We start from the raw sequence: 22,831 nt of genomic DNA on the forward strand, positions 1-22,831 counted from the left end.
CCTCATATACACACCATCCCTTCCCTCCACATGCCCAGTGGGGCAGGGAACCTCAGTAGGATGGGGGCAGAACAGCAACTTCAGGTGCTCCCAGAGTTACAAAGCCACATCAAGAGCAAAGGCTGCCAGGAAACCCTACATGCAGCATTTCCCTGTAATTCAGCTAAATGCTCTCTGCTTCCTTAAAAAAACAGGTATTGCACATGCAGTGTTATATATTTTGTTTAAGGAGGATGTGAAGGAAGGAGGAGGGAAAGGAGCTGAATTCTCTCAAGTCCAAGGCTGAATTAAGCTCCTGAATGCTAAGTACTACTGCATTAACTACCCTGCTTTCACTGTGGAAAGATCTACAGCTCCTCATTTGACTTCAGCATCTGATCCTTTAATATATACAGAGAAGAGATGAGGTCGTTCTCCTTTCCAGCGTATTATCTTTCTTATGCCTGATATTGTTAAGTAATGAAAACATACTTGCTCCCCAAAAAGTCATTACAGCGTTTTCTCTCCTAACTAAGCTAGAATATTAGCAAGGTCCCCACATATCAATATAATTTCTCTTCCAACAAGGCAATACACCACTGAGCCAAACAGTAGATTATGAATGACTAGACAACATGAAAGTAAGCTTTCAGGAAAAGATGCTTTTACTGTCACGGTAGGTTCTGTAACACCTCAGTATTAGATCTCATTGTTACAGCAGAGGAAGAGAAAAGAAGAATAAGAAAAAGGCAGTAAGGCAGTAAACTGACCACAAGCACACAGCAGTAGTACTCCTAAATACTAAAAGAGCATCTGTGGGTGAAGGACAGACAAGGAGTACACTACCACGCTGTCATCTTGGCTTGCTTCCTGCCTGCTTACTGCCCCTCCTGCTCGTCATTTCTTGGCTAATTGTGAGCTCACTCACTCTGATGCTGGCACCCAGAGGAATGACAGTCCCTTGAGCAATCCTTCCCATCGCTCTTTCTTTACCTTCCCCCTCCATATGAAGTAAGCAAGGAAGAGCACGGCACCAGCTGAGTCACACGATCCCTTTAGTCTCCCATACCAGTAGAGCCTGGAATTGCTACAAGCTCAATGCTTTACATGCCACACCAGATAAAGAAGTGTCCTGTTCCACTCCTGCCTTCCCTCTGCACCTCTAGCAAGCACAGGGCAGCAGGCACATGGAATTGTGCTCACTGTGTTTCAGTGGCATTCATTCAGTCACGCTCGGTGTGTAACCCAGCAATCTGCTTGGACATCACAGGAGCCTGGGGCAGAGCCCTGCTTACACCACAGAGACAGCTTGCCAGCACAGCTCTGAGCTGCTTTCCAGAAGAGAACAAGCAAGAGCAGCAGAGCAATCCCAGCCCATTTCCCCCAGCATAAAATACACCACCAAGCACTCTTCCTACCAGCGTAACTTTTTCCTGAACAGGGTAGGTAAGAGCATCCTCACCTCCCATCCAACTCATTTCCCTACACCAGAAAGATATTTCAACAAAGACCAGGCCAAAAATACAATGAAACTTGAATAGAGACAGTTGTGTGACAGGAGATGCATTGCTCCTGTGAAGGCTCTTGTTGCTACTAGAAACCAGATGGGGGGAGGGACAGAGAAGAGAACCATAAAATGTATTTCTTCACCTACTTGGCTACATTTCTTCTCTTATGTGCATTTTAGCTGTGTTGGGGCGAGCAGGATCACTCTGTCCACCCCACACCCAAAATGGAGTGAGCATTGGCCCAAAGAGCCCCTTCCTAGAGCCAGTCATGCTCAGGAAAGCAGGAGTAGCACAAAAGGCAGGGATGCAAAGGGAACAGAGCCTCACATACACACTGTCACCAGCAAAGAGAGCACAGAGTGCTCAAATGCTAAAAGACATCTCCCAGATAAGAAATAACTGAAGGACCCTGGGTGTAGCACTAAGACAGCCAAAGAGGTAAGGGAAATGGAAGGGAGTGGCAAAGGAAGCACAGAAAGACATTTCCTGCCCTCAAGAGAGGGGAGTTTGACCAAAATGGTGCCCTTAACCCCCTGAATTGTTTTCTTGTTCCCAGCCAGCTTTCTCGTAAAGATTTGCCTTTTGCTAACTCACCTTCCTGCAAAAATTCCTCACCAGTGGCAAAAGAAAGAGGAACCTCTTGGCTGACACAGGGAAGGAGGAAAAAGAGGCAAACAACTGCATTGCTGATTTTCAGTCCTGCATCCTTAACAGTGAATTGAGACGTAAACATGAGCATTTATTTCAGGAGGGCGGGAGAACTGTGAAAAGAGAAATGCCTGAAAAGAATGACTCCCCTTATCACCATTTGATCACATTTCAATCTCTCTGAGTGGGTCCTTCTGGAGAATTTCTCCCCCCACCCAAACTGCTTGTCAATGACCCCACAAGAATCACATTGTGTTCAGCAGACTCAATAACTCCAAGGCAGGTTTGCAGCATGAGTGAGTGTGCTAAAGCCTATAGAAAGCAACAGGAATGCAGAGGTAGAGCTGTTGCTGCAACCTCAGTTCACCCCTATTACTAGGGTACTGCAGGAGCTCTGAACACTTTGCATATTACGTGATGCAATACCCTGGCAAAAGAGGGTGAAATGAGGACAAAAGCAGCATCCTTTGCAGCCTCAGTAATGTGCTTCACAGGGTTTGATCAATGCTGAAACCTGCAAGGAATTCTGGATGTTGCTATACATCTTTCCCTCCCCTCCATCTCCCCTGAGTATAGGGAAAAAAATGAAAGAAAGGAAAAAAAAAAAAAGAGAGAGTCAAGACTAAAATAAATCTATACTATATAAAGAAAATAAGGACATGTAGACACGTGAAACTTTTCCAAATTCCAAAACACAATTATGACGGTTCGCAAACAACGGAGCACAGTTTTCGCCTCGCTATAAAAGCGAGCAGCTGCATTGCCGTGCCGCTGCCCCGGCGGCACCCGTGGAACGCTCCTGCCACCTCGTGGTCCCAGCTCGGCAGAGAAAGCTGCCAAAAGCACACCAGCCTGCTCAACTGGCTCCCTCCTAAGGTCAGCTGCAACTGGAAGCAGGGGAAGCAGGCAAAGATCCTGAACAAAACCACTTGAATGAAAATAAACCCCACCTGATCGCAGAGGTCGTTCTAACCTTAATTATTCTGTGCTTTTATTCAAAAGGTTCTTATGCCTTGGAAAAGCTGTTTTCTTTTCTTGGTAAGATGTGATGTAACAGGCAGGAAAAGAGAGGGAGACAGAGCACAGAGGTGTTTGGCGCCCTGTGCTGACCCACCTGGGCAGGCACACAGCCTCCTTTAACACCTTTTCCAGGAACAGAGAGTGCTAGTTACACAGGCACAAAGGCTACTTAAAAACCTCTTCACACAACTGAAGGCACAAGAGGATTTGGGCTTCAACTCCACTGCATCTGCAGCAGATGAGAAAAAAGTCTGGATGCAATTGTAAGGCAAAGGAAAAATTACCCCTTACCTGGAGAAGCTTACTTGGATAGGACCAAGAGAAAATATGCTGCAGCATGGCACGGTAACTTGAGTCATGGGACTCCACAGTATCTATCAACCTTCCACCCACTCATCCCCTGTTGCTCAGATTTTATTTCTATATCATCTCTTGTCCATGTACCAAGGGCCACAGGGTGCCAGTGCATTAGAAGTCTCCTATGGCAGCAGGACCAGACTAAGCACTCCTATCCTCCATCCAACTTTTTCCACTTGTGAACACAAGCCCCTGCCTGGAATCCCAGGGAACCAGACTGGCAAACTGTGCCACCCAAAAGCTCTTTCCCAGCACATCAGTTTCCTCACCCAAGCATGCAGTTAAAGGCATCCAAGCACTGAGTGGTGGCTGGCAGTATGGAGATGCTCTGACCTCCTAGGAGGGGCAGTCCTGGACTGTCCTGCCACCAGCCCTACCCGCACAGGCTGCCCCTTTGTCCTGTACCAGCTCTGCAGCCACTCAAGGCACTGACCACCACCAAAGCTGAAAGCTACTCACAATAGTTTTATATGGTTGTGTACCATATAAAATATAAAAATCTCTTTTATTGGGAGGTTGCACAAGCCTGAGAAATGATGAGCCCTCCTAGTTTCAGCAAGGAATGAGACTGACTCAAGCCAAAAGTGAGACTCATTCCTTGCCCCAGCACAGCACAGTGGCAGGGATAAGCAGGCAGGTAGGAACAGGTCTACATAAACTTGCACTGGTGAGAAAAAATCTGTTCACAGAACCACACCTGGAGCACAGAAACTGCAGTCTGAGAGAGAATAAATTGAGGAAAAAAATTGTGCCCCACGACTGGGAGATTTATCCCTTTAAAAACCCTAATACCTACCAAGAGTTTCCTTTGTCATACAAAGGCAATAAGTCCCCAAGCAGTGCACACGAAATAAACTAAAAAGAAACACTGTATTTCCTACCTCCTTTTAAATTATTTTTAATACTGCTCTTTGCATGGCCTGCACCTAAGGACAAGTTCAAAGCTGAAACCTCAGTGATGGTTAAAGATGCCACTCATCTGCCTTTACATTTTGCTACACCAGCTAGAAAGCTGTACTACAGACACTATGAACTGACTAATTAGCACCATTTTTGTGGCTTGCCAAAAGTATTTAAACTCTTTCCCAAGGAAGGCCTTTTGTTAGTACACATGTAACTTTTAAAGCCTTTACCAATGGATGTTCCTTCCTGAAGTTGCACCCTCTGCTGACACCATCACACCATGAAGTCTCAACAGACTGCATGTACACAGGGCAGTGTGTTAATGAGGACTGCCAGAAGGAAAGCCAGATGGGTGATGCTCTCTGCTGCTGCTGCTCTCCTTCAGAAAGGCCATGTGGATGCCCATGGTAAGGACATCACAGAGGATCCTCTGGGAAAAAAGACTGCTTCTTACACATCCATCACATTCAACCTACAGTCAGAACTTTGCTCTGCCATAGCAAATGACTTAGCTTTAGCATAGTTTGCCATAGCAAACTGAACACCACTTTACTGGAAGGATGACACAGGTTTAAATATCTACAGAGCCATGGGTACCACAAACCCAGATGTTGCCAGATGTGCTACAGAAAAGGATGAGAGAGATCTGACAAGGCAGTAACAAAGAGGAAATATTGTCTTTGGGACCTAGCACAGAACAGGAAGAGCCACATGAGATAACCATGGGACCTAAACTGCAACCATACAAAACCTGAGCATGGCTATCATTTAGCACTGCAAGCCTGATCCTAAATCAGACACAGAAACTGGACTGTATTAAATGTAATTATCAAACCAACTGATATTGGGTTTAAAGCCCATGTGAGAAACAGAACACATTAACTTCTGGCAGGGAGCAAACATTCATTCCCATGTATGACGACAAGTTACAGACAGGATAAATGCATGCAGAAAACACTGAAACAACAAAGTGAGTTTATGGCAGAATAGCTCTTTGCATTATTCAGTACAGTGCTCTCAATTCAGTCCGAGAAGCCCTAAAGCCAGAGTTATTCTGCTGTCAAACTTTGGCTTGAGTTCACTCCACTGGGAAGTCACAGCCTAGGATTATACACTTCAACTACAGGCAGCAACACACCCAAGCAACTCAAGTAGCAACTTGAGCATTATCAATACAGTTGTGACATGAGGTAGGTTATTAAAAAAAATAATAATCATATTGTTCAGTGCAGGGGATTCTAACTTGGGTTAGAAGTAACTCCTTTGCACAGATTTTTGTATAGAATTATCATGCTCGCTCCTTGAGAATGCCTGATCCAGTGAATGCTTTCCAAAAGCCATATTTGCTAATTTGGAAACAAACAAACAAACACACCAACAAACACCACCACCACCACCACACCAATCTGACACACACTAATGACACAATCAGTATGGGAGGCCACAGAGTCAGGTTACTAGCAATCCCATACAAGGTTTCAGTACCCTGCCTAGGAACATTCTCAGCTCTTCATCCACATCATGCTTTATACATTGAAATTCTTGGTCTGCAAAACAGTCAGCAGGAATACTATAAAACTTCACTGAGTAACCTGCTGCCAACCAGCTTCAGAAGCCACCAAGGAATATCCAGACTGAAAACACTCTAAAGAGGGTGAAACCTTCCACAAGGTCAATTTTCCAACCTCAAAGAGATTTTGAAAGCTCCTAAAACCCAGAACTATTATATTCTCTGCTGTTGGAGGAATGCAGACTAATGAAAGCCCTGTATCAGAGCCAGGCTTCCTAAAGAGCATGTGTAACTCCACTTCCCCACAACACAGGGTCTTTGTGCAGCATGAGGGAACATGCACAAGGGGTATGCAGGAGCAGAATAGCCATCAGGTTAAATTACAGCTCATTATTATTGTTACTGATAATAAGGCCTGTGACAAGGAAGGAGAAGCCACGCTGACTCCCTTTATATTGGACACAAAAGCAAAAGAAATGATCAATTTGTCCCATGGCTGCCTCCTTGAGGGATGCCACTTGGGCAGAAAGGAAGCATCAGGCAAGCCAGCAGTCAGCAAGAGGAAGGAGACAAGTCTGAGTCACACAGTTGCTGCCCTCAGCAGATGTGGATCACCCCACCACAGACAGGTCAGCCTTTGGGAGACACTAACATTCAGTGCATCCATTCTTGCACTCATCTGCTTCCTATAGGCTTAGAAGCAGAAGAGGTGCAAAGCTGTGTCTGACCTCTCTAAGAAGTCCATGCAGAAAGGCAGCAAAGTTCCACAGATCTTGAATGACATCATCCTTACAGTAGCCTCTAAACCAAAGCAGTAGTGTTATGTTTCTAGATATTAAGGTAATAAAATACTGCCAAATTAAGTTGTTTTAGAAAAAAATCAAGTTACAGATTCATACAGCACATGCTGAAACTTGGATTACATGCAGGTGCTCAGCCCTCAAGGCTGACCCAAAGACACTCTATGATAAATCAGTGTTACTAAATAGACCCTGGAATATCAGTGGTGGGTTACCACAGTTTTAGTCAGGAGTTAGAAACCCAGACCTTACTGAGAAGTTATTATGTATTTATATTACCACTAATGCTTGCAGTGCTAGAAAATTTACTACAACCCTACCATAATTTGAACCTGCACAAGAAGCACATGAACAGGGAAGTAACTTAAGGTAGAGTGCAAAAGTAAGAGTACAGGAAAATTAAGCAGTAGGAGTGGTTCCTAGTTAGAGCAAATGATGCCACAGCAAGCACATAACGATGAGGGAAGCTCTGGCACATGTCCTGGAGAAAGCCAAGCTGCTTTGCCTCCTGCACTAGCAGGTCTGTAAAGGTCACACTTGGCAACACATGAACTCATCATAGCAAGCTGTTAGGGCTATGACTCCTCAAGCATTCCTCCATGAAGACATCTCCCACAAGAGCTCCTCCCTGCTTGTGCACAGCTTCCATCACATACCTATAAACACGTACTTGCTGACTAATTTTGCTCTAAAGAAAAAATTTTAAAAAACTCAAAACATAGAAAGTTACCTTCAGTTTTCTGACCCTTCCTATTTTTTGCTCACAGCTACCATAAGAGACCAGACACCACAACCCAGTCCTCTGCAAAGCCCCAAGCCTGCCATTCCCAGCAGGACTGGAGCACACTCAGCCCGTCCCAGGGCTGGGCCAAGCAGCGTGAAGCAGCTGCAGCTCCTCCTTCTTGTCATACTGGTCCTACAACTCACACAGCACCCATCAGGCTGGCTAAGGCTGCTCCCAAACGAATTTCACATCAAGGCTCACTGCCTGGTAACTCTTAACACAGCCATCATCACTCCATTACATCCACATCCTTCTGTCTCTAAACTTCTCTCAGGAAAAAGCTTCCTCGGAGCCCAGCACCGGCTCAATCCCGCAGCAGCAGCAGCAGCCGGCATTTCAAAGTGGGTCAGCCTGACACGCTCAGAGAAGGCCTGGATCACACTGCAGGGAAAAGGAGGCACTAACAGGTGGCAGGAGAGAACAAGGCACATGAAGAAACTGGTGACTGCCTCCCCCCTCCCAGCACAGCAGCAACAATTCCTCCAGGAAAACACAGCTACCTTAGATAAGACATCCTTTTCCTGGATAGTCTCCAACACATTCTCTTCTTCAGGCTTTTTTTTTTTGTCTGTGGGCTTTGGATAAAAAAAAAAAAGGCAAAACAAACCAAACAACAAAACAAACCACAACAACACAATTCACTGTACCTTTGTTACAATCCATCCAAATATGCACCCTAGTTCTCTCAAACTAAATTGCTTTCCTGACTCCACTACTGTGAAAGGGTTAAAAATTCATCTTAATTTAAATATGCATTCAGGATGCAGATACATCAACCTGCAGCAATAATGATGAAAGAACTGCTCTGAGATTTCCACACAGAGCTGCAACAGCAACTAGCACAGCAGATGACAAACAAAGGGGAAACTGCAGCTAAGTTTGAGGCAACTCAGCCATTTCAGGGATACACCACAGCCTTTGAATGCTGGTTATCATCTTTTTGCTATTCATAATATGCTACTATAAGCATCAAAAGTTGCCTTAGTTAAAACTGAAAATTGCATTCCTTCACCTTTGTCTTTTGAGTATTTTCTGAAGTGCAGTGACTGCAGTTGCTGAGAAAAGTGGCCATGACATTTATATTATTTCTATTCTATTTCTATTTTATATTATTCATTTATATTATTTCTACAGCTAAATTCAAGCAGAACCTTAAATTAAACACTAATTCTTTCATTTCTGAATTCATGGAAATGCATTCTTCAGCTACTGTATTTACATCCAAGCTTCACAGCTGCCAGGTTCGCTGCATGATATGAAATTTGGATTAGGGATAAACATAAACCAAATTCTGCTTCTACATTAATCCTTTTTGCTGCCACTGGGACAGACAACAAACTGATATTTCTAGGTAAGGAGCACACACAAACAGCACAAACCTAAGTTTGGATTTTTTTGCCATCTTTACTTGAACAACAAAAGGTCAGCGTGTACCTCCAGGAGACAATCACAGCTCCTGAAGTCCACCCCTTAGAGACCTAGCAGCTCTTCTTTCAGTACTCATACTTTTACTACTACCAAAAAAACAAGGAAACCAACACCTCAACAAGTAAAACCTTGGACACAAACAAGCAGAAAAATCCCAAAACAGAAGCACAATACATGTACATCTTCCTCCACAACCTCCCACAGCCCTCAGCCAGCTACAAAAAACCCCAAGTATAACCTCAGCTGAGAGTTCAACAATACTTTTTCCTCTCTGCTAGCAAAGCCCAAGCAGCTCCTACTCTCCCATCCCTGGCCAAGGCAGCTGCATTTTTACTGAGCATCAACACAACCTTTTGTGGAGTCACAAACCAGGTCACAACAGAGAATGGAGGGGAGAGTGGATTGAAAATAAAACAACAATTTCAACTGTTTCAAGGACCCTGATTAGGCCATGATGGAGAGGAGGGACTTAACAGCTTTTCTGATACATACCAGACTATATCCTCTGCCTCACTGCTGCTGCCTGAGGAAGGGTGTCTGTGTGCTGAGGAGGACGTGGCTCTCAAATATCCCTGAAGCAATATTCCCTTCCATTTTAAATGCATCCTGTAAATAGGGGCTTTATTTTCTAAAAGGGAGATTTTAAGATCAGCACTTTCCTCAGTCTACACTCTCCCATTTGTGGTTTTCTGCTCATATTTATTTATTGCACTCTACACCCCATGGAAAATGAGAGCTAATGACGATAGTGACAGAGTCACATGTTCACAGAATTCACAGGACAAAATAAGTAAGCCAAGGGGAAAAGGCTATGTCCAAACATAAGCTCTTCTTAGAACAGCTATGGCCCAGATACACACAGAAAACTGAGACCAGCTACACAAATCATGACCAGACATGCAGTAAACCTTAGAAGACATTTTCATGTTCTTTATTCTGATAGTCATTTTAAATTAGAGAATAGACAAAATAGATTCCCAAGCTTGCTCAACATTCTCTTTGGAAGAAAAACTAGAGTAATCCAGAGTCCATTCGATTAATCCTTGAACTAAAGCAAGAGACAGACTCTGGCCACTTAAACCTGCAACCTGCCCTCAGAAATTCTGGCATTCACCATCACAACAGAGAGGAGCTACCAAAACTCACTGGCACCCCAAGAAGGCTGCGGACACACTAAGGACCAGGGCACACTTAAAAATGTGGTTGGGACATGGGCTTTTCAAATCCTGAATGCCAACTTGTTACTTCTTAGAGTGGAGCACCACACACTCCCAAACCCAGCCTGTGGCATGGTTAACTAAACCTTGCCCATCCAAACACCACAGGGTTAATATCTTTAGTAACCATAGCAACCAGCACTTCTTCCTCCATCAGAGCCTCAGCTGGCACATTACTGCCTTCCCAGCATCAGGTTTTGCAGCACATTTAGGGACTGCTCCCTTTCCCCCCAGCCACAGGGTGTGGCCAGGCACACTAGGAGGATGTTGGAGCACTCAGCTGTTTCACCTAATTCTGGCATTTCTCTGTCCCCATGTCTCCCGGGTCTTTCTATTTCCCCTCCACAGAGGGAAGGGGGATGTCTGAATTCCCCCCATGTGTACCAAGGCAAGCATCATGTAAAGCAAGGAGCCAGCTGCAGCCTCAAAACAGGAGATGCCACAGGATAACACAGGAAGGGACTGGTGAATGCTGAAGCTGGCAATGCCAATCAGCCATCAGGTCAAATGGAAGCAGCACTGCAAGACCAGAAGATCCAGCTGCCATCCACGATCCAGTGTCCCACAGGTATTAGGAACAGTGTTTGCCTGCTCACCCCATAAACTGTAAATCTACTGGAGATATCCACCAAGATATCAGTGAGAAAACAAAACTCCCATCTAGTAGCACATATATTCTGTCAAGAAGAGAGACAAAAAAATTAGTTTCAAAGCAGAGCTTATCACTAGCAAAACAAAACATCTTCTCTTCTTGTGTGCACCTCTGAACTGCAGATGCGTAAAAGCAATAATTACATCCTACCCTCTCTCCTGGTGTCCATGCCTCACTCCTGGGCAGCTGCTGCATGCCAACACCTGCTCATTTCTGCACCAACCCAAAGTCATTTATTTGGTTCCACTCACTGGTGTGCTTGGCACAGAGACAGACACTGCTGTTTTATTAATAGCTTCATGCTGGCCCAGCTCGATCCTGTGCAGGGTTTCCACAGCATCATTACAATGCATTTTTCACTATCTCCCCTCCTCCTTCACCACGTGCCACTCCAAGAGAGCAGATGCCCGTCTTCCACCTAGCTGTTCCTGCTCCTCAATGTCACCTTGCTCAAGGCATCATTCCTCCTGTGTCCTTCCCACCCTCTGTGACAGAATCCCAGCATAGCCGGAACAGCTGCCCTCCATGGCACCAAGTCCACAGAGCCTCTTGGGAGTCTCACTTGGAGAGCAAGCTCTTTGTGAGAGGTGTGACCCAGCCACAGCACAGGGTATTTGGAGCAGAACTAGAAGGGGAGCAGTTATTTTTAAGTCCAAATGTTCAGTTACTGCATAGTGACATTGCCTTCTTTATCTTCAAAAGAGGAAGGACAAACTTCTAGTTTTGGGCTAACTTTGTGACTACTATGGTGGCACTGCTATGCAAGTGCCCCCTAAAAGGCACAAGTTTGGCAGTAGATATGGACCATGTTGGCAGCATTCAGCTTTGGTATTAATATGGGCAAAGCAGTAAGTGGTTTGTACCCAGGATTAATGGTTAGCAAGGCAGAGGATTAAAAAAAAAAAAATCAGCAATATGCCAACACATACTTTTGCTTTCATGTTCTCTTAATACATCCATCACTTCATGACATCCAGGTAAAAGGTTTCCCCACTGTGATTAAAGCATTTCTTCAGCACACAGGGTGCACAGGACCCCAACAAGCTTTTAACTAATTGTGTGAGCCTGGAGCATCAGGTGTGCAGATATCCACCAGGTCTCAGCTGACACACTGCTCTTTTTGGGATTCATTTCAGCAGCTTACAGGAGACCCTCCCACAACCTCCAACAGTTTAGCCAGCCCTCTGCCAAACCCATCAGGTGCACTGCTCTGAGCACTGTCACAGATGTGCTCAGTGTTTTAGCACAGATTCCCCTTTAACAAAGGTGGGTTGCACAAGTTCCACTGATTGCACAGAACTCTCCTGCTCACGAGAGCTACAGCTCACTCTGAGGAAGAGCTGAATGCGCTGCTTCCATCTTCTTGCTGAGCTCCAGCCACAGGAACAGAGAAGAGCTCTGTGATTTACAGGCACAGGATGGATTCAAGGCCTTGGAGTACAAACAAAAGAAACCACAGGTATCAATGTGTGCTGACTGGAAGGATTTGTTCACCCACACTTGAGCCTGAGGAGCAGCATTGAAATGGATGTGCTAGCTGGGACTCACCAATGTACAACCCAAGGGGCTACACCAACCTCCTGGAGACCACAGGAGAACTCCTTCCACTTGCAATTTCACATTGCCAAGTAATGATCTCCCCCACCAAGGATAATACATCACAAAAATCCATGGTTTAAAAAGGCATCAAGAAATACAAGAATCCATCACTTCCCTGGATAACTTCCAGTAGTCAATCTCAAAAAAAAACCCTCCACACACTCGGACATTTCATTTCAGTCTGTGTGGGCTTATTTTGCAGCCATCTATTTGTATTATGTGTGTCTCTTATTATGTCAAAATTTCTCTTTGAGAGAATAATTGACAATAGTCCCCTTTCAGTCTCTTTTCAGTAAGCTAAACAGATGGAGTCTGCTTCAGCTTCTGTTTCCAAATTGTTCCAGCAGCTCCTGTCTCCACCCTTTTCTCAGTTTTTAAACACTGAAGGCAAGGTTCATTCCCCTTAATGCTGCTGGGTGGAGAGGCAGCTAACTGCTCAGTGACTACCTCACTCATTACACCCACACCATCTTCTGGGTCAAGCAGGACACTGGGAAGCTTTGCTGAATTACCTGCCCACTGTTTCCCCAAGATTGCCCTCTAAGCCATTTCCTTCCAAAGCCCAAGCTGGATGTAGAATGCCAGAGATTTCAGTACTGAGATTCACAACCCTGCAGTTGGGTCATTAAGAGCCCATTGCATTGGCAGCAGTCCAAGTAAGGAAAAGACCCAAAGCACTCCACAAGACTGTCAGTAGCATTAATTTTATTTACCATCCTGTCATTCTATGGGCTCATCCACAATTCCATATCAATTCCCACATCACTGATGGAAATGCTGATCATCAGTCCTCTCACACATCCCCCTGAATGTCATTTAATTTGGATTCACTATAACGATGCCAAGACTTGTCAGTGAACTTGAGAGACACTGGAGAGACCTCCTGTCTCCTGATGTTCTTTCACCATCAACCATAAAGCAGATTAGAGAACTCTGCTTGTGATACATTTAGTAAGTGCTCTACAGCCATTGCAGGGTACTGGTGTTTTGGAGGAAGTTCCCATCCTTTGCAAGGAAGGGAATCAGGCTCTCTTGCAATCAGTGCCTAACAGCTCTCTTGAATACATTAGAGCAATAAAGTTATTTCTACCAATCAATCCATTTTTAGTTCCAGAAAAACAAAAGCTCCTACCTTCAGCAGCATTTGTTTTTCACAGCTCATTTTTAAGAAGTGCCAGATAGAGACAGGAATACCTGATTCCTTTCAAAAGGATCAGCTCAGATTGACACAAAACAAAGCTATGACCAACCAGCCCCCACCCTGTTCTCTCATTCCCTGCACAGCTGTCCTCTTCCCATCTGCCACCCCAAAGTCCCTTCAGCCACCTCTCACAATGCTCCTTTGGATTTTTACTATTACTAGATACCTAATTTCTTAACTCCATCCCTCTGTATCAAATAGGCACCTGGGAGGTAATTTTTTGTGCCATGTATGGTGCACTAACCTCATACTTCACTTCCCCAAACTCCAAATGAGTATTGTTATTTTCTGCTGTACCTCTTTTAGAAGGTGAACTCACTAGTGAGTTGTATACTCTTACTAAAATATTCAATATTTTGAGAAATTCATTCTAGCCCCCCTCTTATAGTTACATTGTTTTCCTCAACTCTTTTACTGTACTAACAGATAACTGCCACCTAGCTTTTATTTATCAATGTCAAACTACTTTTTTAATTACCTCTTATGTTCATGACATCTTCTTAGCAGATATTATATCCTCTCTATGCTCTATATTTCTGTGCCAATTACCACAGAATACTCAGTTAACGATTATTTTACTCAATTCCTCCTTTTTCTCCTCCATTCTGTCTTCCCTCTTCAAGAAACCAGTTTCCTATCAGGCAGGAGTTAAAGGTTCCAAAGCTGAGCTGAGATTCAAAAGACATTCAGAGACTTGAGAGGCAGTTACAGGAATCCTATGTCACAGACAACAGTCACTCTTCTGGGTGGTGGCAACTATTTCTTGCTGTTATACCTTTTAAGAGGTTTGTAATAACTGTCAAATACATTCCTCTCCTCATCGGTCTTATTTATTTCAGCATCCAATAGCCAGCAGGGAGCAGACAAGGAGAGAAGGCAAACATGATCCTTTCAAAGCCCTTTTTATCTGCAGATCAGTACCATCATCGCTCTGTAACTTAAGGGCTAACTTGCTCAGTGGAACAAATGCCCCAGGGCAGAGCACAGGCCCTTCATGACAGAGCCAGTTGGTGCACAGTCTCTGCTGCCTTAATTTGCAAATGCCACTACATCTTCACATGTGCCTTATCATGCATCCCAGGCCTTGGGTCTACAGGAAAATCAGGTATTCACTTAATAGTGCCACCACAAAAACTGCAGAGGAATAGGAATGCATGATTCTCATTCTTGGCCTCCGAAATCAGAAAGGATAAAATAAATATAAAAAAACAAACCAAGGTATAAGCACAAAGTCAAAATAAGCTCTTTTCAGCTCCCTCCCCCAAAAGTGCTTAGGTTTAGTTACTGCATTCAAACAGCAGCCCTTTAATCAAGGAGCCCTACTTATTCATGAGGAGAACTGTAGCTAGACAAGCCTTTCAAACACTGGTTCTGCCATCTGGCAGCAGCACTGAGACTTGTTCCCAGACACACACAGAGCGCTGTTAATTGCCCTCACGTGGACTTGCAAGGCACTGCAATTGTTCTGGAATTTAAAACCTCCATGGGCTCCAGATGTGGATTTGTCTTTGTGGAGGAAAAGGTACTACTAATTACCAAACATTTCCCGGACCCCCCACCCCCAAGCACTTTTCATTTTGCTCTTCCCCGTTATTTTTTTGGTCTTCTACAGCACCAACAGAAAAAAAAAAAAAAAAAAAAAAAAAAAAAAAAAAAAAAAAAGCCGATTGTGTAGGTCTGCAGATCAGTAGCTTAAAAAATTCATACCGTGGAATAATGTTTGTCACATTTCTCTTGCTTTCCTTGTCCCCGTGGATTTGACACTGAGCAGCTGCCCAGTGGAGAACAAAGATCATCTGGGGATTGCTTTGTAGGCTTTTCTTTTTTCAAATTAATTTTAATTCATAATGGAAAGGTCACAGACATAAGCTCTCTACCAAAAGTGGCAACTTTGCATTCTTGAAGTGATACATGGAAGGAAAGAAGGGAATAAAAGTAGTGGAAGAGACTTACATTTTGCTTCAGACAGATTCTGGTTAGGTGACCAGACCAGCATGCCGAGATTCTCTCTCTCCTGACTTCGCCTTGCAAGTTTGGCTTAAGAGAAAACAGATACAAACCGAGTTACAGAGAAAGTAATTTCAGATGCAAAATGGATACAAAAACGACTTATCACACATCTGCAACTTTTAATCAAGATATAAAACCCATCCACAGAGTTAAAACCCCATCTTCCCATTCAGACCTGAGGCTTTTCCTTGTTTCTTCAATGCATCAGCCTCTATATAACATGACAGATACTGCACACTCTCATGCAGTACACTAAGCAGCAGTACACGTTAGATCTAAATTAAAAGTTAATTAATGTTTCTCTTCCAGCACACTTGATTATTTTTCTTCCAGCCATCATTAAATGAAAAAGGGAGGAGCTAGGCTCAGGCAGCAGGCTCCAAGCACTGGACATCATGAGACTGCAGAGTGCAGACAGATTAACCCTTTGGGGTAGGCACATGCACAAAACCTCCCACACTACACTTCTGAGCACCTCCTGCTCTGTCCCAGCAGCCCCTCTGTGCCTCCATGCCCCATACAATCAGGAATGCCCACCCAGGTGACACTGGGTCCCTCAGGTCACAGTCAGGTCCCAGTCTCCACTGCTCCAGAGAAATCCAAATGCATCCACATCCACAGTGAGACACAAACCCACACTCAGACAACAAGTCTGTTTTTAACCAGCTTAACACCTGGCTGGCAGCAGAGCTCTGAAAGTCTCAAGTGAAGATCTACAGCTGCACATGGTTTGAAAAAGCAACTTCAAACTAAGGTATGTTTCAAGAGCAAGCTCTTGTCAATTCTGATGATGTTCGGTCACAAGCAGTCAAAAGAGGAGGAGGAGGAAGATGAAAAGAGAAAAAAGGAACTCCCTCCTTTGAGTCAGCACACACACAGCCAGCCCAACCACCCGCCCTGGCAGAGAGAAACTTGCAAATCTTGTTATAAATGAGTACCTGCAGTACTATTTCCACTACAAAATGCCACATAACGCTCAAGTTTTATGCAATATTTCAACACAATGCTATTTTCTCTGTGCTGTGCAATTAGACATATAACCGCCATTTCATGATGCATTAAAACAGGACAGAAAAGATCTAGTAACACAAAGCTACATTACAGTACTATGAACACTCATGGTTTCACCACTGTTTTTAACCTGAAATCTGCTCAGCTAAGAACAGACAGGGTTCAGATGACAAAAATATTTTAACATTAAATTTAAAGTACAAATAGCACATATTAAAAATAACCACCTATCAGCAACATATGTACACTGAACTAGCAGGTTTCTTTCATGATAGACACCATGATTATCTTTCAGTCAGGTTTTTGGGAACTTTTTAGGGTGGTTAGCAACTGCACTTACAAGGTATTTTGCACGCTCATCATGTTCATTATTTTCTAAACTAGGCAAAAAAAAAAAAGGAGTGAGAAGAGACAACATCCTCTGTTGGCAAGAGATAGGAGGTGAAGACCAGACACGGAACACAAAGAGTGTCTGAAATTAAAATTACAAGTCTTGAAACATTTGGCATTAAATTTTACTTTCTTCCTCATTTCAAGTCTAGGCTAGAATGCAAAGAAGGAGTCAACCTAAGCCTCCCCTTTATCAAATTTTTCTCTTCAGTTTCCTTATCCAGGATGGCCTGTTCTACTGAAGTCAAACATGGGGTTCATAGAACAGAAGAGTAAAAAGTCTCTCTCCTTACTTTAACCTACACTGAAAAGCACATTCTTATCCCATAAAAATACTCAAAGACAGCAATCATCAGTCAGGTGCCCATGAATATAAACACTTCCATCCAAATCCCAACACACCCCCAGTACCCACAGCAGCTCAGGAGCCTGATGCCCAAACACTGCCAAGTGAGCTGTGACACCAGGCAATGTCAGCCTGCCTTTAGCAGAGAACCCACCTAAATCAGGAAAAGGAAAGTTTTCTCCCTGTTTAGCAGTCTGACCCTCCTCTGCACATCAGGTGCACATCCCAGCCCAGCTGCCCCTGTCAGGAGCAGGGCTCCATTAGCTCAGCTCAGCCACAGTGGGTTGGGTGAAGTTTCACCTCCCATGGTTAAAGCCCCAAGTCAGGCTCTGGGGCATTGCAGAGGGAGCCCCACAGCCCTTCCTGGCTGTGACCTGAAGCAGCCCTGGGAGGTGACACCCAGTGCAGGGAGGTGCTGCAGGACCTCATGGCACCCAAAAGCAGCGTGGCCAAACGTGTTCCTCATGCTGCTCCACAGCTCCACAACAGCAACTCAGGAACCCTCTCTGCCAAGGAAATGCCTTGGGTAAGGAGCTACCTCCTTCCAGCCAGGCATTCCCTCCCTGGGCATCACACACAGAGGTGCCTGCAGATGCTGGGCTCCGTGCCACCCTCAGGACTCCCTTCTGCCCAATTGCCACAGCCCAATGTCTTCCTCTCTCCTGCCCCTCTGTAGCACCAACCAGCCAAGTTACACTGGGCTCATCAAAGGGTGTGAAGCAGCACCTCCAGTGTTCCTGCAACTTGTCCCCTGCTCCACCTCTCCACCCAAGCCCACACCTATCCACCCTCAGGCCTCATTCCTTGACAGTCCAAGGCACACAGGAGGGTTATGCTGAAACTCCTACTTTTCTGCAAAGGGCAGAAGCACCTAAAGGCCAACACACATAGAAAGATGGGAGTGGGGGGCTCCTCAAGCATCCACAAAGGCTGATTCTCCCTCCCTACATTCCAAGATGCTTGCCAGGTCCTTCACCTTCCAGGACCACATCCTCCCCAGCACCCCTTCTCAAGGCCACAGCCCCACATTTACTGTGCCTCATATGCAAGGCAGACATGACAGGCATTCTTCCAGTACAGTACTGACCCCACCACAAATATACACAGCATAAGTACTCTTACTGCATGATGTACCAACAAAAAGCTTAAGAGCTTGCTCAGAAATTGGAATCACATTGAAATGAAATGACTGCTTCAGAGCAACAGCCACGAGAGCAGAAGAGGGGCCTCAGAGCAGAGTGGCTGTTCCATCCCTTTATAGCACCATTCCAAGCACAGCTGCAATGCTCACCAGCACTGTCCCATGCTTCTGAACAAGGACTACCAGGACGAATTCTGACATTCTGCACTTCAGTGATAAAGCTGTAAAGATAATTCAATTTAATCTGTTGCATATTTCATGTAAAAATAGCCACGTAAGAAGGGCAAGGGTTACTCTTTTTTTAGGAGAGCAGATCAATTTAGGATCAATGAGGTTTGCTTGTTTAAGCAACTGCAGTTAAACCAGTGCAACCTGTGCTTAGAGAAGCTGTATAGTGGCAGACAAGAAGATCTGACATTTCAGGTAATCCTGCACTTTCATCTTGCTACCCACCAGGTATTTGTAAAGTCTCCGCCACAGCCATTAGCTCCATGTCAGTTTTATGGGAGCGAACACTCTGCAATCACTTTCCCACTGCTGGCTTTTCCAATTGTCCCAAGTCTGTCAGGAATCATGGCTGCTTCCTCCAAGAGGAAAACCTTCTACTACAAGCAGCACCCCCTAAATTTTGTTGCACTATCAGAATTCACAGGGAATGCAAACTTCCAATGCCTTTACCCAGACAGAGAAGTGCAGCCCCAACCAGGCACAGTATCATGTTGCTTTTTCCACAGCAGTTACCATATCTCTCTCTTTTCTTACCACTAGAATATAACCCTACTCCACAAACTATACACTAAAATTCAGGAGAGAACCAATCCAGCCTAAAATTCACTTTGAGAAGAAAATATTATTTTAAAAGTTTGTCCTATTTTACAGATGTGGTTTACTGCACAAGTCCAAAAAGTTCTACTGTGGAAGGAAGGACATGAAGCAGAGCAGAAGACATATATATCAATATTATTCTAATGTGTTGTGGGGGCTTTTGGGTTCCTTCCCCCAGAGTTGTGAGGACACATCTCAAAACCAGTGTGCAGAAATACCTTGATTTGCACAGGAGAGAAATGACACAGCCCCTTAATTTCCCATCACTTTACCCAAAGACTGAGGCTCTCCATCCCTGGGGGCTCCCTGAGCTAATGCACCTGGCACATGCAAGAGCAGCGCACTGCAAGATTTGGAACCCTGATCCACAGCAGCTAAGGCTCCCCTCACCTCTACCCAGGAGCTGTCAAGCCAGGACATCTGCTAGGAAAAGGGAAACAGGGATTTCTCCAAACAGGAACTACCAAAGGTCACTGTAACAGTGTACATCCATCAAGCCCCCACTACAGATCAGAGAGTACTTTCCCTGTGCTTCTGACCTCTCCCAAATTTCAAGTTAGCCATGGAAAAAGTGGAATCAGAAGATTCAAGAGCACCACTGCAAAAGAGCATTGTTTCCCCTTCCACCATCTACTTGACAAACCAAAGCAGGGGATCCACCGGAGCTTTAAAAAAATAAAAGAAATCCAACAAAAAAAGCTATTAGCTTTAACTCCATACGAGTTCCCGGATTCCTACCACGTATATTTAGAGACAAGAAGAAGAGTAAGGAAGCAGGGACAGCCAGGATACCTCCCTCACCCACAGCACCAGTTTAAACCATCTCAAGGACCACCGGTGAAATGGACACCATACACAAGGAGAGTGCAGGAAGGCAAAACACTGCCTGCAAGCAGGAGCCCAGCACTGAGCAGTTCCAGCCTGACACATCACATTTTATTTTTTCTTCTCCAAGTTGGAGAAGAAACATGCCAGAATAAATTCAGTAGGAGCAGAGGCCTCTCAAAGAGGCACCAATCACTCTGTCATCTGTTATTTTGCTTCTGTGCAAGGCAGCAGTGCCAGCTCCCACTCGAGTTCCTGCACTTGAGGGACCTGCTCCGTCTCACAGCTCTCCCCAAGGATGCTGCATGATCCAGCTACAGCTGTGAGCCATTCAGGAGCTTTACTTTTCCTCTGGACACCTGGACTGACCCCTGGAGAAATGATACTCACCTCCTGCAGATGTCAAGACACATTTTGCTCCTAGTTGCATCCTGCCCAAGTCAACCTGAGGCTTGGGCAGGATGCCTCCAGCATTTTTCCTTCTCCATAACCCTCTCAGTAGTCTCTGATGTTTTTGCTGTTGCTGTTTGCACAAGGCATTTCAGAGCTATTGAAACCCTCTGGTTTCAAAGCAAAGCACAGTAACACATGACTGTGTGAGGGCACTGCAACACACACCATGGAGAGTGGGACCCTGCTCTAGTCAGCTGCTTCTGTTATTTAGAATAAGGTAACTCAGAAGAGTAGGTCCACAGTCAGGTGGTGGATACAAACACATCCTTCTGTACCTTCTCTGGGAAGCAAACATGAGCCTTAAACCAAAGTTTAAAAGCAGTTGCCATAAAACTACAGGCAATTCTTCAGGCACTGATCTTTTGCAAAACAACAGGTAAGAATATACTTCCAGATCTGAACAATGTCTTCCATGAAGTTAATAAAGGTTATACAACAACTGAAATACCCAAGGTGAAGGATGGCAAGATTCCCACCTACAAAAGCTATTGCTTCACTAACAGCACTTACTGATCTCCCCCAGCTGGTACTAACTCATTTTTAAATCACACATTGCAGATCTTAAAAGAAAGTGTAAGAAATATCTCCTCCTTGTAATATGCAACCCTGAGCATTACATATAAAACATGCATTGTATAATATCCAAAGGTGAATAGATGCTTTTATTGTTTGGAAGAGCTGGAGCTGCCATACAATAACTTAGCTGCTGAATGCTTCTTAAAGCAGTTTTGGATCAAGTCTAATGTATTTACTTCTAGTGAAGTGAGATTAAACAAGTGCTTCCATTCCCAACCCTGCATTTTCTTTATCAATGCAGAACTTAAATTTATTGCATAGTGTAAAATTCCCTGTTTACAGTACCCATGATGGCTGTTAAACAAAATAAGACAAGGGAGGCACAAGCTCCCATAGTACAAAAAAATTCTCTTATGGGTACACTGGCATTACTCAGGCTCACAGTGTAATTGTAAATGCACAGCTGTGGTACAATAGCACAACACCTATGTGACACAAGAGAATTCAAACAAAATTCAGAGTCAGAAGAAAAGCTTTTTCCACCTTCCTTCCTCACTACTGGCACTGGTGTCCCAAGCTGCAACTCAAAGACATTTGAAGAACTTTGCTGCTCATCTCCACTTCCTCCTGCATGTGACTTCTCCCTGAGTCAGCAGATAATGCTTGTGATCCCCTTTCATTCGTGTTTTCCAAGGACTGCCTAGTCATAGCAGCTGGTACTTCATAGAAATACCATCACTGAACAGACTATAGCAGCATTAAATGAAACAGAACTGGAATCCTGCAAACTGAGAAATATTTTTTAATTAAAAAGCTATAAATGAAGCAGCAGTTAGCTCTTCCTATACATGACTACACCCGGCTGGCACTATAATCTATATGCAAATAAAGTTCTGAGGGCATTTTTGTATCTGCCTAGGGAAACAAAAGCAACTATTTGGGTTTCTATACAGAGCAGCAGCACTAGAAACATGGGGCGAAGAGCATTACTGCCTCAAAGTGACTGTAGGTGCTGTGCTGCAAAACCCCACAGTATCATGTTACAACTGTGAGCAAAATACTGCTTTAAAAATTATCCAGTTAAAGATTAATCACCCAGCAATGATTACAAAGGTCACTTAGCAGTGATAAAAATTATTACCATTAGAAGAGCTGAAAGAGAAAATGAGAAAAAGCATAGATAGCAATAGTTGCCTTTTCTCTGAAGTAATCAAGTTCAACCCATCCTAAGTTTAAACTTTGCATCTTTGTATTATTATTTTTAAACCTTTTAAGAACACATCTGACCCAAGATGCCTTTCCAGTTTAACACCCAGCAGTAACACAAAAGCTGTGCCCTACATTCTGCCCACAGCCCAGGCCAGAACGAACAATAAAGCCAGAACAGATGTTGAGGCCTTGCCTTGTATTTTCTTCTTGAATAATATGAGTCTGCTCATTCTCTCCTGCAAGCAGGTGGCACCAATGTGCAGCCATAGATGAGGTCTGAATAACTATATACAAGCAAACAGCCTTTCAATATGCACTTTAAGTGTGCAAAATTTTCTACACCCATACAATTCCAACCTGAGCTCTTCAGGGAGTTCTGCACACATAAGCCCTGCAATCCATACCTGAGCAGGAAGCACATTACCCCACCAGGAACATGAATATAGCCCTGCACATGCTTAGCATTGAGCAGCACACCTCTGCTAATCACTACGGGCTT

General features: G+C 44.3%; 1 protein-coding gene across 2 annotated transcripts in view; it reads right to left on the bottom strand.

Annotated features, from left to right (window-relative positions):
* The window catches only part of RCOR1 (REST corepressor 1), an 82,413-nt gene that overhangs the window by 25,783 nt on the left and 33,799 nt on the right, over positions 1 to 22,831 (bottom strand). For both annotated transcript variants that reach the window (XM_071426412.1, XM_071426413.1), the window contains one exon: positions 15,560 to 15,643. In XM_071426412.1, coding sequence (XP_071282513.1) covers positions 15,560 to 15,643 — 84 coding nt within the window. The remainder of the gene's footprint in view (positions 1 to 15,559; positions 15,644 to 22,831) is intronic.

Source organism: Agelaius tricolor, unplaced genomic scaffold (assembly GCF_023055355.1).
Source record: "Agelaius tricolor isolate 1412-34295 unplaced genomic scaffold, bAgeTri1.0.p SCAF_5, whole genome shotgun sequence".
NCBI classification, from domain to species: domain Eukaryota; kingdom Metazoa; phylum Chordata; class Aves; order Passeriformes; family Icteridae; genus Agelaius; species Agelaius tricolor.